This window comes from Gekko japonicus, unplaced genomic scaffold (genome assembly GCF_001447785.1).
Source record: "Gekko japonicus isolate JY-2015 unplaced genomic scaffold, Gekko_japonicus_V1.1 scaffold445, whole genome shotgun sequence".
NCBI classification, from domain to species: Eukaryota; Metazoa; Chordata; class Lepidosauria; order Squamata; family Gekkonidae; genus Gekko; species Gekko japonicus.
The window spans coordinates 459,666-481,838 of NW_015169184.1; the positions used below are offsets into that span (position 1 = coordinate 459,666).

At 41.8% G+C, this 22,173-nt stretch overlaps 1 protein-coding gene across 9 annotated transcripts in view; it reads left to right on the top strand.

The window, feature by feature from the left end:
- LOC107114616 (sodium channel protein type 2 subunit alpha) overlaps positions 1–22,173 on the top strand; it is an 89,314-nt gene that overhangs the window by 57,592 nt on the left and 9,549 nt on the right. For 8 of the 9 annotated variants that reach the window (XM_015416160.1, XM_015416165.1, XM_015416157.1 and 5 more), the window contains exons 17-21: positions 5,236–5,356; positions 7,340–7,494; positions 9,682–9,855; positions 14,934–15,056; positions 21,039–21,320. In XM_015416160.1, the coding sequence (XP_015271646.1) occupies positions 5,236–5,356; positions 7,340–7,494; positions 9,682–9,855; positions 14,934–15,056; positions 21,039–21,320 (855 nt within the window). The remainder of the gene's footprint in view (positions 1–5,235; positions 5,357–7,339; positions 7,495–9,681; positions 9,856–14,933; positions 15,057–21,038; positions 21,321–22,173) is intronic. The other variant, XM_015416163.1, reaches the window with a different exon arrangement.

A 22,173-nucleotide genomic window follows, 5' to 3' on the forward strand; every position in this document is an offset into this window, starting at 1 on the left:
TCTTTTTACCTGGTAGCAAAGTGCATGCTCAGAAGGTGTGGAGTCATGCTTCCTATTCAATTCTTTGATTGCTATAGTGGAGACATCATGGAGAATTTCTCATTATGTGTGAAGTAGGCCATTGCTTTTTCTCAACATCGTTTTCATGCAAAGTGCCTACTTTGTCTAGGAAGCAGCATCAAGTCAATTCTTGCCTACACTGTTTGAAATTTACCTAACAAGCCCATCAGAACAGTCTGCCCTGCCTTCACCATCTCATCAGGCATTCTCTCTTGACATTGATGGAGCCTTCAACATCAACAGTACCTTCAAAGTTGGCCAACAAGCCTTCTTTGGTCCTTGTTCTAGAGTCAGCTTCCTACCCCTTTTTTGGGGGGGGAAGAGTCTAAGCCACTTGAAGAGCCCTTCTAAACCCAGGCAAGAATAAGAAGAAAAAATATAAGAACCACAAGGAATCAGCCTTGACTTTGACCTCAGTTAGTGCCTGCTTTTTCTGTTCCTATATTGGAGAGGTTCTGAAATGCCCCTCCTACCATTGTTCATACCCAGAAACTTCAGGGGGACTCTCCTGAGGTGCAGTATATGGCCTCTGCTTCCAAGGGTCAGATAGAAGACACCTCAGTGGATATCTTCTCCCCAGCATGATGACACCGTTCAAGAGAGGAGTCCACAGAATGCTCCTGTTTTACATTTTGATCTCGAGGGGTCCCAGACTCAATCCCAAGACTTTCTACTAAGTTTCCTCCAAGAAGACCTTCCCTTCTCTGTTCCAGTCTATCTCAGTGCTCCTCTGGCCACTATCTCCTCAAACTGTAGCCTCTGACCATGTTTCTCTTGCCCACAGCTCAACCTGTAAAGCCACACCTCCTGTCAGCATGGGAACATATTACACAAGATGAGTGGGTTCTCACTGTGGTTCACATCAAGTTTGCCATAGAACTTGATGCCATCCCGCCTACCACCTTTGTCATCACCCCTTCTTCTCCCCTCTGTTGAAAGACCCAACAGGAGGTGCACAGCATACTGCAGCAGAAGAGGGAGAGGAAAGCACTCAGTACTGGACGAATTCGTAATGTTGTGGAGGAAAACAGTTTTCTACATGTTTCCCCTGCACCCAGTCTTTCCCATAATAATCACCAAAATTATGAAGGATCCAACCAACTGCATTTTAGTAACACCATGTTGGCCACACCAAATGTGGTTTCCGTCCCTCTTTCCCCTGGCCAATGGAAACTTTGTACACCTTCCTCCCACCTTTGTATACACGCTTTCTTAAGATGGAGGACTCATTCTTCACCCAGAACTTGCCAAACTGAACATCACAGCATGGAGAATTTGTCCCGATGATGCTACAATGCACTGCCCAAATCTTGTTAAACTCCAGAAACCCATAAACAAGATGTTCGTACTCCTCCAAACAGAAAAGTTTCTGCCTCAGTGTTTGGTCTTCTAATGTGCAACCTTTGGACTGCCCAATTCTTTTAGTCCTTGAGTACGTGTCATGCTTACACAATCAGGGTCGCAGTTCCATGTTTGCATGTGTACCCAGTGGCTATCCCTTTGTTACTAGTTCTTTGTAATTTTTCAAGCCAATTGTTAAAATCCATTTTTTAAAGGTTTGACAAGCTGTATCCTCCAGTGGCTAAACCTTTCCCACTTCAGAATCTTTAGTGGGTTCTCTCACAGTTGATGAAACATCCCTTTGAGCCTATGGCAGCATGCAACCTCTGTTTGTTATCACTGAAAACTGTTTCTAGTTGCTATAACCTCAGCTGGCTGCACAAGTGAATTCTGTGCCCTTAGGGCCAAGCCCTCCATCCCTCCAGTTTCAGTCTGACAGATTGATTTTGTCTTCCAAAGCTGCTGAACTCCTTCCATTGGAATCAAGACACAATCCTACTTGGTCTTCATCAGGAATCTTTCCTCTGAAGATGCTTCATGCCCCCAAATTTGTGCTGGGCTCTTGTCTTCTACCTGGACAGAATGACTGCTTTCCACAAAGACCTTCATCTATTCTTATGCCATTTGTTGTTGTTGTTCAGTCGCACAGTCGAGTCCGACTCTTTGCGACCCCATGGACCAGCTCCCGCCAGGCCTTCCAGTCTTCCACCGTCCTCTGAAGTTGGCTCAACTTCATGTTCGTTGCATCGATGACACTGTCTAACCATCTCATCCTTTGCCGTCCCCGTCTTCTTTGACCTTCAATCTTTCCCAGCATCAGGGTCTTCTCCAGTGAGTGCTCCCTTCTCATTTGGTGGCCAAAGTATTTGAGCTTCAGTTTCATTATCTGGCCTTCCAGGGAACAGTCAGGGTTGATTTCTTTTAGGATTGACGGATTTGATCTTCTTGCAGTCCAAGGGATTCTCAAGAGTCTTCTCCAGCACCATAGTTCAAAAGAATCTATTCTTCGGCACTCAGCCTTCCTTATAGTCCAACTCTCGCAGCCATACTGTCTTACTTTGCTCCCAGCTAGCATATTGCTGCCATACGAGCCCATGGGCCATTTGTCCAGAGCCATGTTGAGCTCCACAGCCTTTGTTCATGGAACCTCCATTCCAGATGCCTGCGGAACAGCAACCGGGTCACAACCCTCAATCTCCATATGTCATTATGCCTTGGATGTTTGAATCTAGGAGGGATGTGGCATTTGATCAGGCAGTGCTGAATACGTTGTTCCAATGAGTGACACTTACTCCCATCATGCTAGTCTGATTCCATCAGCATGATGTACAGAGATCATGAAGAAGAACAGGCTGCTTACCTGTAACTGAGTAGTCACCTGTGCAGTCACATGACCTGTCCGCCTTCCCTGTTACAGGTCCTGTACTCATATGACCTGCTAGGGTTGCCAGGTCTTGTCGACATGGCAATGAGGGGTGGGAGAGAGCCTTCCAGGAGTGAGGCGGGGGCTCTGCGACACAATGACATCACATGGAAGTGGTGACATCATGTCAGGATGTTGTGCGGTGACACTCTGGTTTGAGGGCAAAACCCTGGTAAAATTGCCCTCAAACCATAGAGTTTTGCCCAAAAACCAGAGCGTCACCGTGCAACGTCCCCAACATGATGATGTCACTTCTAAGTGATGTCATTGTATCAGGGACATCACCCAGCAATGTTGCTGTTTGGGGGTGGGCCTTTGTGCTGCTGTGTACCTGGGATCTGTTTCTAAATAGGCGCTAAGTAAAAAGTAGAGGAAAAAAAACTAAAATAAAAAAGAATTGCAGTGCTCAAGTGGAGTGGACTCCCCACCTATACCTAGGGAATGGCAACTCTGTGACCCTCCACCTTCCCTGTTACAGGTCCTGACCTCAGTTGGAAGCTTTACCCATTATGAACATGCATAATGCTACAGGAGCTTAAGACAGATGGCGCCAGTACTCTGGAGGTGGTTTTCCAGTTTAGCTCTAGAGGTTTCTCTGACTGAATTCAGTGGATGGTCAAGTTTTCCATCATTATGACTACACAGATGACCACTTGAAAAACATAAGTTATAGATAAGCAACCTGTTCAAAGCAGGTACCTATATGTTTGCCCTAGTGGTGGAAATAGTAGCTCCATAGGGTCATTTCAAATGAGTAAATGGAGCAAAGGGAGAACACTTAAATCTACCCCATCCCTTGCACCATAGCCCCAATCAGAACTGGGGGTCACCAGCCTATGAATTTTAATGGGGGGGGGGACTGGGAGTCCAATCCATGGAATACCTAACATCTTGTCCCTTTCAAACATTTGCTTTGGTTCAGAGATTTAATAGCAAAAGAACAAACTCAGATTATAATCTGAAGTTAATCAAATACGTTCCAGCCTCGTGGAACTTGATTGAATCAGTCAAGTGAGATTCCCTTTTGAATGTCGAAATTACGTTTACCCAAACTGCAAGAGTTCAGAAATGTCTGCTGATGTTTTAAATTGGCAGAAACAGTTTGATGCAGCATGGGGCCGGCGACACCAAAGACCAAAAAATACAAAAGAGTAATGCTGCAGTGGGAAGGAAAATTATTTCATTCAGTTATATCATTTGAGTAATCGGAGATATTTTTTAAAAAATAAATGGAAAACGGTAATGGTACAGCTTATAAAGCAAATGGGAATGAAATTGTTTCCGCTGCCTAGAATCCTTATCGAAAATAATGCCTACAGCTTTTGTTTTTTAAGTATCAAATAAGCGATGATATTTTGTAATAGGGCACAAGTACGTGTGATTCACCATCTGCTTACATCATTCCCCATGTAAAGAGAGCTACTTAGCAATGCAGCCATTTAACTGATGTTATGCACTACATGGTAATAACATTATACAAGGCTAGAGAATGCTATGATCAATACTACTTTTATTCACTATGGTACTCATATCTGTCTACTGTTGTTCACGCTGTGCTCCATTCATTCCTCTTAATAGCATTGGGATAGAAGTTCAAAGTTTGGATGGTGTTTTTGTTTTTTTTATCATTGATACAATACTTTTTTCTTCTTCTCCAAAATAGGTCTTTATCGCATTTCAACTACGATGTCTTTTTTTAAAAAATAAATAAATGCATATTTACTTATTCAAGGAGGGACATGTATGTGTACCATGCAAGAATAAAAAGTAGTTTGGAAATGCACAGTCAGCTGTGCAAATGCATTGGCAAAAGAGAATGCAAAATAATTGCTCTTGCTCCAGAACTAATACGCTGCTTCCTTTTTTTGAAACTATAGACGTTTAAAAGTATACCTCTACACTGATGAGTGTGTTTTCATGTCGATGGGGCAAAAAAGGGTTCAATATGATTTTGACAAAGTGTGCCTCTTTCTATCTGCATTAGACATGAAAATACTTTGTTCGGCTTTTTGGTTGGTTTGGCCATCATTGTTGGGGAGACAATGTGCAATTCATGGTGCTCTCTATATGACTTGATTTGGATAACTAACCCGCCACCTCCCACATAAATAAAAACAGGTTTCAGAATCTTCTGTTCTGTCTGTGGCTTAGTTCAGTAGCAAAATTCATTCAAAATTGGGGCTCCCTGTATGAATATTTTAAAATGCTTGCATTGTGGTTAAAGCCCATGCGACCTTCTTCTTACGACCTCATCTACAAAAATGAAATTGGCATTACTTATATACATTAGTAATTTAGCTCTTCTGGAGCTCTTAAATATATGTAGAGCATTTTGGAATGCATTAAATACATCCAGTGCTGTAATAATAGACTGGCAATTAATAGCTGTGTGTGGGGGGCTTTATTTGCAGAAACTAAATGCATCTAGTTCATCCGAAGGCAGCACAGTTGACGTTGGAGTTCCCCCAATAGGAGAACAACCAGAGGCTGAACCGGAAGAGTCTCTTGAACCAGAAGCCTGTTTTACAGAAGGTAAGTGTTGGAAGTGGGCAACCTGGTTTCCACTAATGCAATATTTGTCTGAACAGGATATCATTCAGAGCAACCCAGTTTATAAAGATACGATCTTCTTCTAGTTTTTGCTTGGCTACCTATTTTCTTTGCTTTGTTGAAGGCTGAGTGTTGTGATGTTTTGATTGGTTTACTTGTATTTGGATGGGCTACTGCACTGGTTTTCTTGTATGGCATTTTTTTTTTAAAGTCCAGTAGCACCTTGAAGACTGACATGATTTCCAGGGTATGAGCTCTTGGGAGTCAGAGCTCCTTTCATCAGAGAGCTTTGACTCTCGAAAGCTTACTATCTAGAAATCTTGTTAGTATTTAGCTACTGCAGGGCAACGTGGCTACCCACCTGGAACTGTTTTTGAGAGTAGCATATAAGTTGCAGCTATCTAGGCTACATGCTGCTGTGGAAATGCTTTTAGAGTGAGTCTAATGGAGGCAAACAGTTGGATCCCATGGATCCATTCCACTAATTGTAGTGCTGTCTACCAGTGCAAGGAATCTTCCGCTCATGTAAGAGGATCTTCTGGCATCAGGAAAGCTTTTTGCATCAAGAGAAGGCTTCTTGCGCTCAGGGAATGTGCCAGCGTTAGTGGAACTAATCTGGAGTTTCCAATCCATATATATATTTAAGCACTGTAGCAGAATTTGCAGTCCATGTTGGATTTTATTTCTCATTTGTTTCACAAACTGGAATGAATAGAAATCTAGCAAGATTTTCACTGTAAAAAACCCCCCAAGTTTATTACTCAAAATTGGAGTACCCAGAATGCAGGTGTACTTTGTTTCTGTTCCCCCACATGTCTCAGGAACTTTTCCGTGGATGCAGTTATTTTGGAGAAAGAACTGGCCCTCAGTCTCCACATCTCCATACGGATACATTATTCCTAATGAAACAGAATTGTGAATGGAATTTTTTTATTCAAGGTGGCATTTGTGCAGCACAAACAAGAAGAAATTTAAAATAATACCTGGACCAAGTCAGATCCATTTGGAGCCATTTCATGGTCTGTAGATGATGCTGATGTGAGACAAAAGGGAGGGCTATGCATGGCTGAGCTGGCATATCTTCCCCCCCCCCCATAAAGAACCGTGCTGCTTAATTGCTGCACATGAACCATCACTTATTTAGAAGAAGAGAAGGGAAGGTTTTTATACCCCACTTTTCTCTACCTTAAGGAGTCTCAAAGTGGTTTACAATTACATTCCCTTTCTCTCCCCACAACAGGCACCTGGTGAGATAGGTGAGGCTGAGTTGAGAGAACTGTGACTCACCCAAGGTCACCCAGCAGGCTTATATGGAGGAGCGGGGAATCAAATCCTGTTCTCCAGATTAGAATCCGCCACTGGCATACCAATTTAGATATTGATACCCCACTTTTCCCTCCAGTGGGTACCCAGAACAGCCTTCAATATAATTCTCTCCTTCATTTGGTTCTCACCTTGTGAGGTAGATTAGTCTGAGAGAAAGACTGCCTGGCCCCAGGTAACCCAATATATTTCTGTGGTAGAGATTCAAGTCTCAGTCCCCTAGATCCTAGTCCTAAACATTACACGACACTGGCTCTTCAGTGAGACTGTTGTAAAAATACAAATTATTTTTAAAAACATTTCTTACCCTAGACTTTTGTTTTGTTTAGCATTCCCTTAGTGATCCCCCCTCCCTGCCCAACGTTTTAGTTCTTGTTTTTATGTCCTTGTATATATTTTGCTCTCATTTTAATTGTTTTAATGATGGTGGTTTTGGCTGGTTTTAATGATTTTAAAATGTTATTTTTTTTGTTATTCTTTAATTTGTTAGCCTCCTTGTTGGCCCTTGTGATGGCACAAAGGCAGAATATAAATTCTGTAAAATGAATAAAATTAATTGACCATAGACTATGTAATTCATCAACTGCTGCTTCAGAATAACTTGTTGCCCAACTCTTACCTATCACATCCTTGTGTTGCCAGGCTGTGTGCGGAAATTCAAGTGCTGCCAAGTCAGCTTAGAAGATGGGAAAGGGAAAACCTGGTGGAACCTCCGGAAGACCTGTTACAAAATAGTAGAACACAATTGGTTTGAGACTTTTATTGTCTTCATGATTCTTCTCAGCAGCGGTGCTCTGGTAAATTGAAACATGGAATAATGATTAGTTTTGAAACGCATTGCTTATCACGGGAAATTAGCATAGGAAGCAATCCACCACAAACAATTACCCATTGAAAATGTAGATATTTTTGAGAAAAAGAGAAAGAATGAAGGAACGTATCCTTTAAACTTCAACATTTTCTCAGCGACAAAGCCCAATACAATCACTTATTGCTAAATATAAAAGTTTAATCATAACCACTTACTCCAATATCATAACCATTACAATAATACATCATTATTCATTATTCTTTTTCTATTATTTAAGTTTCTCCTTACTCTTTATTTCTTCCTTTTCTGTCTTATTTTTCTTAAATTTGATTTATGGAAAAAATGTAATATTAAAAGGGTTTTTAAAAAAGAAAATGTATATATTTTCAGTGCATCCAACCTACCCACATATTTTGGTTATCACTTCTCCCAGAGCTGTACAAAAGTATTTAAAGATTTACACTTTTTTTTTTTCTTACAGCATGGGGTCTGTTGTTCTGTGTTGTTTTAAACTATACCTCACCTTACTGTAACTGTTCAGAATTTTTCTTTAAACTTTTTTGGGTTAGGTAGACCCCAGGTAAGGCAGACTTAGACAATGAAACACTGAGGGCATATGTACAACTTCAAAATGGGGCAAATAACTTCCCCTGAGGCCATTTTGGCTTGGGAAAGCACCACAGTGGGGAAACAGGAGCCCAATATGTTGATTACTTAAGGTGAAGGAAAGTTCACTGATCAATATTTTTGGGGTGTGGAGGCAGGTGTCTCACAGTTCCAGGATATTTTGAAGGATTTTGAAGGATTTAAAAAAGTAGCATATCTGCGGGCAATGGGACCCCTCAGATAAATTATTAATTGGGATTTATCTATCTCTCTGCACCCCTAATACTGGATTAATAAAGTGTTACATCATGCTTAGGTGGACTTTATATGAGCTAAACTGGAATAAAAGTTACTGTAGGACTGAACCTGAGTCTAGGCCAAATGGCCATCATGCCCCCCACCCCACTGGTCCTGCATGGAGCTGTCACTAGTATTGCAGTAAATGGGGAAGTCCTTTGAATGTGCATCAGAATTCCCAAGTGGATAACTAAATTTTGGATCACACTGATTGTCAGTGGTCAGCAGAAATGTTGCTAGGACTTTGCTAGAAGAAACCATTCTAAAAGAGAATTTTATAAAACATAATTCAGTTCTCTGTATCAGCTAAGGCTTATTATAGAGAGAGAGAGGGAGTGGCATGAGGGAAAATGAAAGTTTCTTGCTCTAGAAAGGGAAATACAAATATTTCTAACAGGAAAGTGCTATGTATATTTATGGTTTGGGACCAACATAATTTAAGAACTGCTGAATCCCATATTAACATATCCAACCTTTGCAGTCTTCCTCTGAGATCCTGTGTCAGGTGCCCTCACTTTCTGAGGCTAGACAAGTGGCAACCTGAGGGAGGGCCTTCCTGGTCATGGACCTATGCAGGGCTTTTTTTTGTAGAAAAGGCCCAGCAGGAACTCATTAGCATAATAGGTCATACCCAACAGCAGAAACTCATTAGCATATTAGGCCATGCCCCTGACAGCACAGCTCATTAGCATATTAGGCCACACCCCCATGTTACCAGAAGTGTGGTCATCCAGCCACACCCACCTTTTGCTTCTTATTCTTTTTACCTTGTTTGTTGTCAAAACCCAGGGCCTTTTTTGTAGCAGTAACTCCTTTGCATGTTAGGCCACACACCCCTAATGTAGCCAATTCTAATGAGTTTCTGCTGTTGGGTGTGGCCTGTTATGCTAATGAGCTCCTGCTGGGCGTGGCCAACTCAACAGCCAGCCGGGACTCCGTCCCTGTGCGTTCCTGCCCAAAAATAGCCCTGGACCTATGGAACTCCCTCCCCCAGGGATTGCACTTTTCAGTCACCATCCTCTCCCAGTGGTTGAAGACTTTTGTGTGTGTCTGGCATTCCCTCAATGAGCCTTCCTTCCTGCCCTATTTTTAATTTGCGCTATTTTGTTTTATATATGTTTTCTTAGTGATGGTTTTAAATTGGTTGTATGATGAATTTTTTTATTATGCTGTTTGAATCTTTAGCCACCTTGGTGACCCTGATTTGGCAGAAAAGCAGGATGTAAATGTTGTAAATATATAAATGAATAAAATAAAACTTTATTTTCAGGCCTTTGAAGACATCTATATTGAACAGCGCAAGACTATTAAGACCATGCTGGAGTATGCAGACAAGGTCTTCACATACATCTTCATCCTAGAAATGCTTCTGAAGTGGGTGGCCTACGGTTTTCAAATATATTTCACTAATGCCTGGTGCTGGCTGGATTTTCTTATTGTCGATGTACGTATTCTGCCTTTAATATATATGCATGAGATATGTGCATAAAATTATGATTGTTTCTCTCTCAAAAATTATGGGATGAATTGTTAACCTGTTGCTTTCAAAAAGGAAGTGCTTGAGCAAAAACAAAGAGTAACTTGGCCCAAAGTTCCAGAATGGGATGCTTCAATGGGAACAGAAATAGAATATTTAACTGCTTGTGTAAACCACAGATCTAGAAAATACATGGTGGATTTCAGTAGTGCGGTGATTTGGCTTGGTCAATGATTTTGCATTGGGGGTTTTAATTGTGGCAACAGAATAACTGCCTTGAATGTACTTTGAGGAGTGAAGTATATAAATACTTTTATTTAAGTACTTCAGAAACTGGTGTCAGTTGGCCATAACAGCCTAATCTGTATATGCTGACAATTTAACTAAGAAAATAATCAAGGATGATAATGTTTCCATTTAGTTGGACAAGGCATGTCTAAGGATAGCATAGTTGGGGGGAGCGGGTCTGCAGATTTTGGCAAAATGTTGAAATCTGCAGCAAAGCTGAAGGTTCTAAAACAGGACAAAAAACCTAGGCTTCTAGTCCCTGTCTCTAGGTGGTACGGGGTCCTGACAGTGTAGAGGTCTTTCCCTATGGAAAGAGACATTCCCTTCTAGGGTTGCCAGCATATGGCTATCAACTGGCAGGAGACCTACTGTGTGTGGTGGTAACATTGCCAGCAATATAATGATATCACACACACACACAAAAAAAACCTTTATTGGCATGAAAGCACAAAACATCATGGAAATACGAGAAAATACTAATATAGTGATATCACTGGTGACATGCTGATGTCACTTCCAGCCATGCCAGAAGTGATGTCAGCATGCTGGGATACTGAGTATCACCCCTCCCATTTCCTTCCCATTTTTCTCCCTCCTCCCAGCTGAGCAGCAGTGGAAAGGGCCTCCTTGAGGAAGGGGATTCTCCTGCTCGCAGTGGGACCTAGGCAGGCCCATTCCCTACTGTCCGCCTGTTTTGCATTTTTTAAATTTGAGATAGAGATGGCAGCAAAGAGTGCCCCATACAGGTCAGAAGGGATTTAGGCTTCACAAAGAACTCAGATGCTCCTGTACGTATGAGATATGTCCGGGACATCTGGGTATAATGAGATCTGTAGTTCCCATGAGCTCTGGATTCTTCAGATGAGGTAGGCCTCAGCAGGATATTTAAGTCATCTAGGATAATGGGATCACATGCAGCAGGATTGAAGGGCCTGAGGTCTTCCTGGTCTTCTCTGTTGCCTATGTCCCAGCCTCCAATAAGCAATGTGGGGAGTGGTGTTGGCAGGGAGGGCCTCATTCTGTGTGGGGGAAGTATGGAATTCAGGGAGGCTTCAGGGCTGCATCAGTGTCATTGGGCATATCCAGAAGCTATGATTCTTAATTAGTCCTTTAAAATAATTAATTTAGAACATCCAACAGATGTCCTCTTGCTTATATATGAGAGCCAGTTTGGTGTAGTGGTTAAGAGCAGTAGACTCTAAACTGGAAAACTAGGTTTGATTCCCCACTCCTCCACATGCAGCCAGCTGGGTGACCTTGGATCAGTCACAGTTCTCTCAGAGCTGTTCTCTCAAGAGCAGTTCTCTCAGCCCCACCTACCACAGGGTGTCTGTTGTGGGGAGAGGAAGGGAAGGTGGTTGTGGGCTTCTCTGAGATTCCGATTGAAGTTGTTGTTGTTGTTCAGTCACACAGTTGAGTCCGACTCTTTGTGGCCTCGTGGACCACATCACGCCAGGCCCTCCTGTTTTCCGTCATGCTCTGGAGTTTGCTTAATTTCATGTTCATTGCATCAATAACACTATCTAACCATCTCATCTTTTGCAGTTCCCTTTTTCTTTGACCAAGTGAAGGGCGGGCTATAAATCCAACTCCTCTTCTTCCTCCTTAATTCATTTTAAAAAGGACCAGTTGTGAATTGGACATAGTAGTGGTTCACCAATCACTAATTTCTGCCATTTGTCTGAAATAATGTGGTCATTTATTAGTCAACAGTAGCATTAGGAGTTCTGAGCTGTTCTGTTGAGCATAACATTGTTAACACTACTAAGAATGGAACAAATTACTATAATGGACAGGAATAATGTTGTATTTGAAATAGCTGAATAATGGTCACTCACAGTATATCCCTTACACCAAGCAATTTGTATGGATTGCCAAGCTGCCTGGAATAGCTTGCCAGTTTAGAAACATGCATTTCTGCTTTATTTGAACTACTTGTGTGTAAATTGCTATATACATAAATTAAGGCTTCAAAATTATCCTGAGAAACAAATGGCAAGCATTGTAAGCATGGTTTGGCACCTCCCTTAGTCAGCATCAGACAGACTGGCCTTGTGGGAACAGCTTGCCTGAAGTCAGAAACGAATTTTGGCTTTGCAGAAGCATAGTCAAGGAGCCAAGGAATTACTGGACTCCGTGCCTCCCAGTGTCCCTGATTAAGAGTGGCTGATGCTTTAATGGCCACCACCTAGCAATCAGCTGCAATGTGGCCTTATTTCAGGGGCTGGGAGGCACAGAAAAAGAACAAAGCCTGACCAGGGAGCTGCTCATGATCTTGCACAACAGTTTCCTCACTTCTGCAGGGCTTTAAACAGGAAGAGGCCACAGGCTCTGTACCAAGTCTGGCTAAGCCCTATGAAAAGGGGAAATCTGAGGATGACAGACCAGCTCTTGTTTCCAAGCAAGAGGGGAGGGGTGCCAGGGACGAAGAGGAAGAGGGGAATGACCAAACCCCAGTCCCCCCTTTGTTTGAGAACCGAGGGAGGGACAGAGTGACACACGAGATGCCACCTGCGGGGCTGGAGTGGCAACCTCTAGAATATCCCTTGACCCTACTAAAGATAAGGCACTCTTTGTGTGTGGGGGGGAGGAATCCTGAATATGTAGCATTGCTTAGTTGTAGATACCTTACATGAATTACGGAAGAGGCCACAGGCTCTGTACCAAGTCTGGCTAAGCCCTATGAAAAGGGGAAATCTGAGGATGACAGACCAGCTCTTGTTTCCAAGCAAGAGGGGAGGGGTGCCAGGGACGAAGAGGAAGAGGGGAATGACCAAACCCCAGTCCCCCCTTTGTTTGAGAACCGAGGGAGGGACAGAGTGACACACGAGATGCCACCTGCGGGGCTGGAGTGGCAACCTCTAGAATATCCCTTGACCCTACTAAAGATAAGGCTCTCTTTGTGTGTGTGTGGGAGGAATCCTGAATATGTAGCATTGTTTAGTTGTAGATACCTTATTACCTAAGTTCTATTCATGGGCATAGGATAATTGCTTAAACTGATAGTGAACTAGACAATTTTCTCTTGCAGTAGGGCTCAAGGCAGGGAGGGGTATTGTTGTTCCTTAGGATGAGGTGCCTGTGTCCACACCTACTTGACTTGACTGTCATTGATCAGAGAGGATTTGGAGGTTTGGCATTTGCATTCAGCACATGGGCACAAGCATAATGCTATAAATATGAGGATACCACATGTTCCTTGGTTTCCAGTTTCATTTGAGGAATTCATCAATCTCTTCTGAATGTGATGTTGCTCCCAGTAGCAGCAAAAATATATATATATATGTGGGTGGGTCTGGCTATGATTGGTGGTACATCCCAAAAACATGGTAGCACATGGACATGTTCACAAAGGATTGAGGCTGTAAATGTGATGCTGTGCATTTCAGATATTTTGCTCGAACTTTCTAGCTGGGCTTAGTTTCTACTAGGGATATTTGTGTAGGAAAGCTGTCTTGAATAATTCAGTTTTGCAGCTGAGAGTGTAGGAACCTGCTTTATTTCTTCAGCAGGCCATTCCATAACGTGAGGGCCATAATGGAGAATGCATGAGGATGGGCAGTTCATTTTGCTCATTTATTTATTTAGTTCAGTTTTTATCCTGTCCTCCCCACAAGCAGGCTCAGGGCGGGTTACAAGTCACACAGATAACAACCTAATTTAGGTAATTAAAATCAATTTATATGTTGGCACCTGCTGAAGGCCCTAACCTGGTTAGCCTGATATCATCAGATCTCAGAAACTAAGTAGGTTTGACCCTGTTTAATATTTGGATGGGAGACCTCCAAGGAATACCCAGGAAGTGACATGGAGGCAGTCAATGGCAAACCACCTCTAAACATCTCTTGCCTTGAAAACCTTACGGCAGGAGACATTATATGTTACTATGTTTTCAAGTTCATTTGGATGTATATTTCTATGAGTTAGTTACCTTTTTAGAGAAGAAGAGATTGGATTTATACCCCGCTCTTCACTCGTAGTCTCAGAGTGGCTTGCAAACTCCTTTCCCTTCCCCTCCCCACGGCAGACACCCTGTGGGGTGGGTGGGGTTGAGAGCTCTGACAGAAACTGCTCTTTTCAAGAACACCTCTGACAGAACTGACTTGCCCAAGGTCATCCAGCGGGTACAGGTGCAGGAGTGGGGAATCGACCCAGATTAGAGTCCACGCACTTAACTACTACACCAAACTGGCTTTTACTTTTGGATAGGGATCCAAAAAGAACTCTAGCTGTTGCCATTTTTTTTTTACTCCTTTTGTCTATTGGGTGATTTACAACAACTATCGACTGCTCAAGATAGATGTCAGTCAAGATAGAGAGCCAGTCTGGTGTAGTGGTTAAGCAACTGGAGGCGGCCACTCAAATGATGATAGAATGACACCATCTTGTACGGTGGTTATGTGTTTTATATTGTAATCTTAATATTATTTTATTATATATACTGGAATTTTAATGTATTTATAAACATGCTGTTAGCCACCCTGAGCCCGCTATGGCAGGGAGGTGTGGGATATAAATTTAAATATAATAATAATAAATAATAGTAATCTTCAACTCCTCTTTTACAAAAATAATATATTTTCCATTACCGTAACCTGGTATTTCCAGGACATGCCCTTTAATAGACATTTTGTCAACTGTAACTGACTTGAAAGATTTGTCTGAAGTTACAAAAAGTCTTTCTTGAGCACAAAAGTGTGATGTATCTTTTAAAAGTATGCATACAACAAATTAATTTCTTTCCTTTATTTGTATAGGTTTCTTTAGTTAGCTTAACAGCGAATGCCTTGGGCTACTCAGAACTTGGTGCAATTAAGTCACTTAGGACTTTAAGAGCTTTGAGACCTCTAAGAGCCTTATCAAGATTTGAAGGAATGAGGGTAAGAAAAAAGTTTAAGAGCCTGAAACAATGCACACATGAAACAAAACCAGTCATACGCTGATATATTAAGAATGTGAGTTGTAAAGTCCCCATTTCAAATTGCATCTCATCCAAGAATTTCATGAGTGGGTTTTGGTAACAAGTCATTTATGGCTGCATTCGCTCATCACAAGCAAACCCTGGTCACTTGCAAACCAGGATTCTAAACTACTTTTTAGCCCTCTTTCAGAATCCTAGTTTGTTGGCAAAACAAACAAACAAACCACAATTTGTTACACTAATTAAATTAAATTAAACCAAGCACACAAGGAACAGAAGGGGGAATCACACATACCAAGGACTTCTGAAGATCATTCTTTGACCAGATGTGGTAATGTGAATGCAGTCATTCTCTAAGCCTCTGTTCACAATCTGAATCATGTGGATAATAACACTGGCTCACATTTGGGTGTGTTGTAATGAAACCAGAAATAATGTACATGAAGCACTTGTCCAGAGCCATGTTGAGCTCCACAGCCTTTGTTCATGGCACCCCCATTCCAGATGTCTGCAGAACAGCAACCGGGTTACAACCCTCAATCTTCGTATGTCATTATGCCTTGGATGTTCCAATCTAGGGGGGATGTGGCATTTGGTCAGGCAGTGCTGAATACCTTGGTCCAACGAGTGACACTTATTCCCTCTGCCTGGTAGGTCATCATGCTACTCTGATTCCATCAGTGTGATGTACAGAGATCATGAAGACGTACAGGCTGCTTACCTGTTGTTGTTGTTCAGTCGCACAGTCGAGTCCGACTCTTCGCGACCCCATGAACAAGATCCCGCCAGGCCCTCCTGTCCTCCGCTGTCCTCTGAAGTTTGCTCAACTTCATGCTCGTTGCATCTATTACACTGTCCAACCATCTCATCCTTTGCCGTCCCCGTCTTCTTTGACCTTCAATCTTTCCCAGCATCAGGGTCTTCTCCAGTGAGTGCTCCCTTCTCATTTGGTGGCCAAAGTATTTGAGCTTCAGTTTCATTATCTGGCCTTCCAGGGAACAGTCAGGGTTGATTTCTTTGAGGATTGACTGATTTGTTCTTCTTGCAGTCCAAGGGACTCTCAAGAGTCTCCTCCAGCACCATAGTTCAAAAGAATCTATTCTTCGGCGCTCGGCCTTCCTTATAGTCCAACTCTCACAGCCATACATGACTACTGGGAATACCATTGCTTTGACCATGCGGACTTTTGTTGGCAGGGTGATGTCTCTACTTTTTATCATGCTGTTTAGGTTCGCCATCGCTTTCCTCCCAAGGAGCAGGCGTCTTTTAATTTCATGGCTGCTGTCACAGTCTGCGGTGATCTGGGATCCCAGGAACGTGAAGTCTGTCACCACTTCCACGACTTCCCCTTCTATTTGCCAAGGAGTGATGGGGCTGGATGCCATGATCTTCGTTTTTTTTGATGTTGAGCTTCAAGCCCACTTTGCGCTCTCCTCTTTTACCCTGAGCAAGAGTGCTTACCTGTACACGTGTATATAAAACAAAATACGGCAAATTAAAAATAAGTCAGGAAGGAAGGATCACTGAGGGAATGCCACACACACACAAAAACTCTTTAACCACTGGCAAACTGTTCAGTTTGCTAATTCCCTTTGCCATTATTCTATTTCTTAATAAATACTTAACTTTAAACCAATGTCTATTCCTTTCTAAGAATCTGCACACCCGTATGAAGTGCTTGATCACATCTTGTACCTCGGTATCCGTCAGGCAAGACAGTCCCAATAGTATCTGCCCTCAACACATAGGCTTCTGACTCCAGAGCCTATTTTATTTATTTATTTATTATCAGATTTATATCCCGCCCTCCCAGCCAAGGGTGGCTCAGGGCAGCTGACAACAAAATGTAAAAACACAGAAGTAGACAATTTAAATAATCGTAAAACCATATAAAACATTCCAACATTAAAAGGGGCTGACATTAATATTACTAATAAATTATTAGTTAAAGTTTAAAGGGTCAATCCCCTTCCTCCTCCACACATGGCCCCAATCTAAATTCCCTTTAACCAATGGAGATCTGTATCTTTGGTGCATCAATTCTGGTCCAGAGATCCAAAAGCAGTCATGTGTGTTTAGTCAAGTCTTTTGCCCCATTAACATGAAATTTGGGGGAGGGGAGTATCATGTGAAAATACACGCACTGGTGCTGGATGCCCCCTCCCACCTCTTTGCACTCTTGTTTCCTGAAGACCTTTTCTCCCCAACTAGGTGAATTGTGAAGTGCAAAGCAACATTCATATGATATACTACACTCCAAAATGAAATTGCTGGTGTATGTTGCCAGACTCCTGACAACTGTGAGAGGACAATTCCTATCTTGACCCTAGGCCAAGTCACACAACTGTGAAAATTATGGACTTCACCTCTCCATTTTAAAAAAATAAAAATAAACGTGAGATTTAGACTGACTCGAGAAACAACACACTCATACTAGTATTGCACTGTATTATCAAGTAGCCCCAAGTTTCAAAAAGCTTTTTCTTGCTCTAAAGTATTTTGTAACAGTTTAAAGAAGCAAAATGCTGAAAAGCCTTTACATTTATAGGGAGGATGCTTCTTTGGTCAAAAATATATGCACATTTGGGCCCTTGGGTAATAATGTGTATGTCAAATTTTAAAACCTGTTAATTTTTTGGTACTTCTATGAGTGAACTGATCTCTGTCACATGGAGATCAGTTATAATCCCAGGAGATCTCCAGCCATCGCCTGGAGGCTGGCAACCTTAGTTTTGGCCCTGTGGTGTATCAGGACCAGACCGCATGGTCAGCTTGGGCACCACACGGTCAAGCACTAGCGTCGAGCTTTGCTCCGACAGACAATGGACGATACGGATCCTAGCCTGCACCAATCAGAGGGCTAGGCTCCGGGCTGAGAGCCTGTGGGACTCTCAGCCACTAGTTTTGGACCTATTGGGAAGTGGGGTGTGTGTTTTGGGTGGTGGATTCACGGGGGATATAAGCCGGCCTGCGAGCCGGCTTGAGTTGTCTTGTTCTTGATCTAATAAAGTACGCTAAGCTGAAATCACTCGTCCGTCTGCGTACTTTTCAGGCCCCCTGCAAAACTGTTCTTAAGGAGATTCCTCACCTCTGGCAGCTTATAAATACTGGCTCTACCACCCCTCTGCATATCTCAGCCTGCTGTTGTCATTCGTCTTCTATTGCCATTCAACATCTGAAATCATAATTATAAAGTTTATATATCCGGTACCTCATGGTACATTTTATGGCATGCATGGCCCGGCCAGACAAAGTGACATTTATGTCAGATCTGGCCTTCGTAACAAATGAGTTCGACACCTCTGCCCTAAGGGCTCTGGGTTGTCAGCAGCCCTTGCTTCAAGCCACAGTGCCTTTAAAAAGCCGTGCTCCTTGCTCGCTCGCTCTCGCTCTCACACACACACACACCTGGATTCATGGTGAGCACAAAGGTAGGCAGTCTTGTATGGATGACTCCAGATAATCCAGGATGGTGAAATCCAGACAGCTGCAACAGAATTTCTTGAGTGAGATACCTCCTTCAGCTTTCTCATATCCAAGCTAAATGTTCATATTCTTACTACTCTGTACTCTTTACCCATTTAACGACGTTGCTTGAATTGTGCTTCTTCTTTAACATCTCTCCCCCCACCCCCAAAATTCATTCTTCTATTTAATAATACATCAAAGGCAACATTCCATATGTATGCAATATTCTACTTTACATAAACATGGCTACAGTCAAAATTGCCATGCCTTTTGCCTCCTCAAGAAACAACTATTCCTGGGGCCCTTGTAATCCACATTTCAAACTGGCAGATGATAATAACATGTCTCTGACACTCTTATATTTTGAGCTTTGTCAAAGGATTCATACTGTAAACGAGTGGTATCGCCACAGGACTCTGGAAAGGGGAAATGTAGGTCAGCTGTAGAAACTCAGCAATTATGGAAGGAGCAAGACATGACTGTTCATGTAACTAGAAGAGAAAGACAGGCATCCCCCAGGGTTTAGCAATGCTCATGCCTTGAAGTCAGCTATCTGTACTAACTACTAATGCTTTCATTAGCTGTCCATTCATGTATTATTTTAAACATACCACATTGCTACAATTAAGGTTGGGTAACCTCATTTTTAAAAATGAGACCAAAAAAAAACCCTACTAGAGAAACAGTGCTATAATATAATCCTCCCTGTTGCATGCTTACTCAGATAATAATATTACACAATTCCCAGGAACATAGTTTTTGGCGTGAAGTACCACAGCTCTAGAAAACGTCACTGAAGGCTGATTCTCTAGCAGATCTCTCAACCTCATCCCTCATCCCCCTGAATCTGCAACAAGAGATTGATGTGTTGCTTGAGAAGAGTGCTTTTGAATACTGAAAAAGATACAAATGCTAAGTTCCCCACTGGATGGAAGTTCCATCCTGTTTACTCCAGTGCACTGGGCAGGCTTACATGCATGGGCACATACACATACAGGGTTTCCATAGGCACATTACAGCATGCTGGGTTGGGCACCGTCATTTCTTCTTATTGCAATTAATCCTGGGATACTTAAAAAGCACTTTACTATTCCATTCCCATTCTAATAAAGGCCAGCCACGTAGGGAATCAAGTTTCTATTCTACAACATATTTTTGAACTAAAGCTCTGTCTGTGTTTTATATCTGAGGAAGTGAGTTGTGGCACGGAAACTCATACTGAAACAAATCTTGTTAGTCTTTAAGGTGCCACTGGACTTTTGTTTTATTTTTCTGTGTTTTAAAGCAGGCCTGTGCAATTTATGACTTTGCAGGTTGAGTACAGCCTACAGGTGAAAACTGATGGCCCAGCGTAGCCTCAGTAAACATTCTGCCTGGAACTTCAAAAACAAGGAATGGGAGGGTATCAAAAACCTGGCAGACCACAATGCAGAGTTCACAGGTTGTATTTGGAGTGGCGGGTCACAAGTTGCACAGGCTTACTTTAAAATAAAATACTCAACCTATTAGGCATTTTAATATGAATCTGTTGCATTACCCTGTCAAGGGCACCAGCTGTTAACTGTTACTTACAGAGAAGATAGCAGCCAGTGTATTCTGAGTTGTTTGGGCTGCTTACATTAAAATCATCTAAGAAATAATTATTACTAGAATGGAACCCACAGACACTCACAGAAATATGTCTTTCTCCACTTTCCGCTTCCCTAGCTTCACAATCCCTGAAAAGACTGTCAGGGGTTAATGGACTCCATAGACAAAAAGCCTGGGGGGGGGGAAGCTGTAGTGAGGCGGGAGAACTGGATAAAATTTCTGTTACTCTTCAACCAGTGGAGCGTCTTGCTACAGTGGAAACTGTTGTGTCATACATAACAGAAACACTGCTGGCTGAGGAGGAACGATTTTGCCCAGTTTCCTTCCTCACTATACCCCCCATGCCATTATTTTTTTCATCCACAAGGAGGGGGATCCTTGTGGGGGGTATACTGGGGGACCCCAGTATACTGGGGGACCCCAGTAGTCCCTCGTAATGCCTTTTGGCTGCTGTGAAAGTGAGGTGTGGGAAGTCCTACATCTACAAGTACTTTGGGCTTATAGTTTGTAGGATCCAACCTAATGTTTTTATTTTGCTTTCTTGATTTGATCAGGTTAAGAACTGTCACCGGTTATCTTTAAAACATATGCTTAGCTGCATTATTTTATAATTACCCATATCTTCTTTTGTTTCTTAGAGGATTCATGTGGTTGGCAATATCCAACCAGATTTCTATTTCTTAGTTTTATATATTCTTTTCCCTTTAGCGTTTTATCTTGCTTATCTTTCCATTGTGTCCAGACCTGTACAGAGCATCACTTCAGACTGCTATATTTATAAGCCTCTAGAAGTTTTTTTAATTTCTTCTGGATGATAAAATACCTCAGTTTTGTATTTGCATGAAGTTCACACTTTTCCTCTGTGGTTTCTTTTACCTGGTAGGTTGTGGTGAACGCTCTCTTGGGAGCTATACCATCTATCATGAATGTACTTCTTGTGTGTCTTATATTCTGGCTCATCTTCAGCATTATGGGAGTAAATCTGTTTGCCGGCAAGTTCTACCACTGTGTTAATACATCCACTGGCGAAATATTTGATATCAGCCGAGTTGACAATCAGACTCAATGTGAAGAACTCATAGAAAGAAATGAAACAGCTCGATGGAAAAATGTAAAAGTCAACTTTGATAACGTGGGTCTTGGTTATCTTTCGTTGCTTCAAGTAGTAAGTAGCCATTCTATCCATATTTCTTAAAGTTATAGCGCAAAATTACTATACTGCTTGCTTGCTTTCAGCAGTAGTGTCTTTCACTTGAAAAATGTAAAGATAAAGAACAGTCTTCCCACAATAAACTTGTTTCAAAACTACAATATCTTATGTATTGACTTATTTATTTACTAAAATACTCATACCCTGGTTTTCCCTGTGGCTCAAAGCAGCTTACAGTTGTAAATTTAAAGCATACAGCTGGGATATCTGTGAATTTCCTCCATGAATGATTGAACTCTGATCTAAAATACATCCATTTGCACACATAAAACCCAATCTTACCTATGAAGCCAAAATTAGCATTTGCAAAATTAACATTTGCTTATTTGTTAATGTATGTTGGAAAATGGTATTATATGGTGTGCATATCATAAAAATAGTTATGAAATCTGCATTATATCTTTCGTGATTAGTTAAGTATTTCAAATTATGCGCACTATGGGCTGGAAGTTTATATTACAGTGGTATTCTAGACACAGGATGCTTGATGTGGAACAAATGGCTTTACGAGGAGGCACCTATGTATTAAATCAAAAACACTTTATTTAAATGCATGTTTAAAAGGATTTTGCTTTTCTGTTCCCTACCCTCATCAGTCTACTGGAAATCACCTTATTTTTTCATAGTAATTTGGTGTTCTAAGCATTCAGTAGTTCATAAATTCCATTATTCAGTGAAGGTATTTTTAAATAATTGCCTTGCTGTGTATTTTAGTATTAAGGGAAAGAACATTTAAACTTATTCGGTTTCTCTTATCTGAGATCAAACAGCAAAGGGTTTCTTTCTTTTAAAATCCTACAGTGCATAT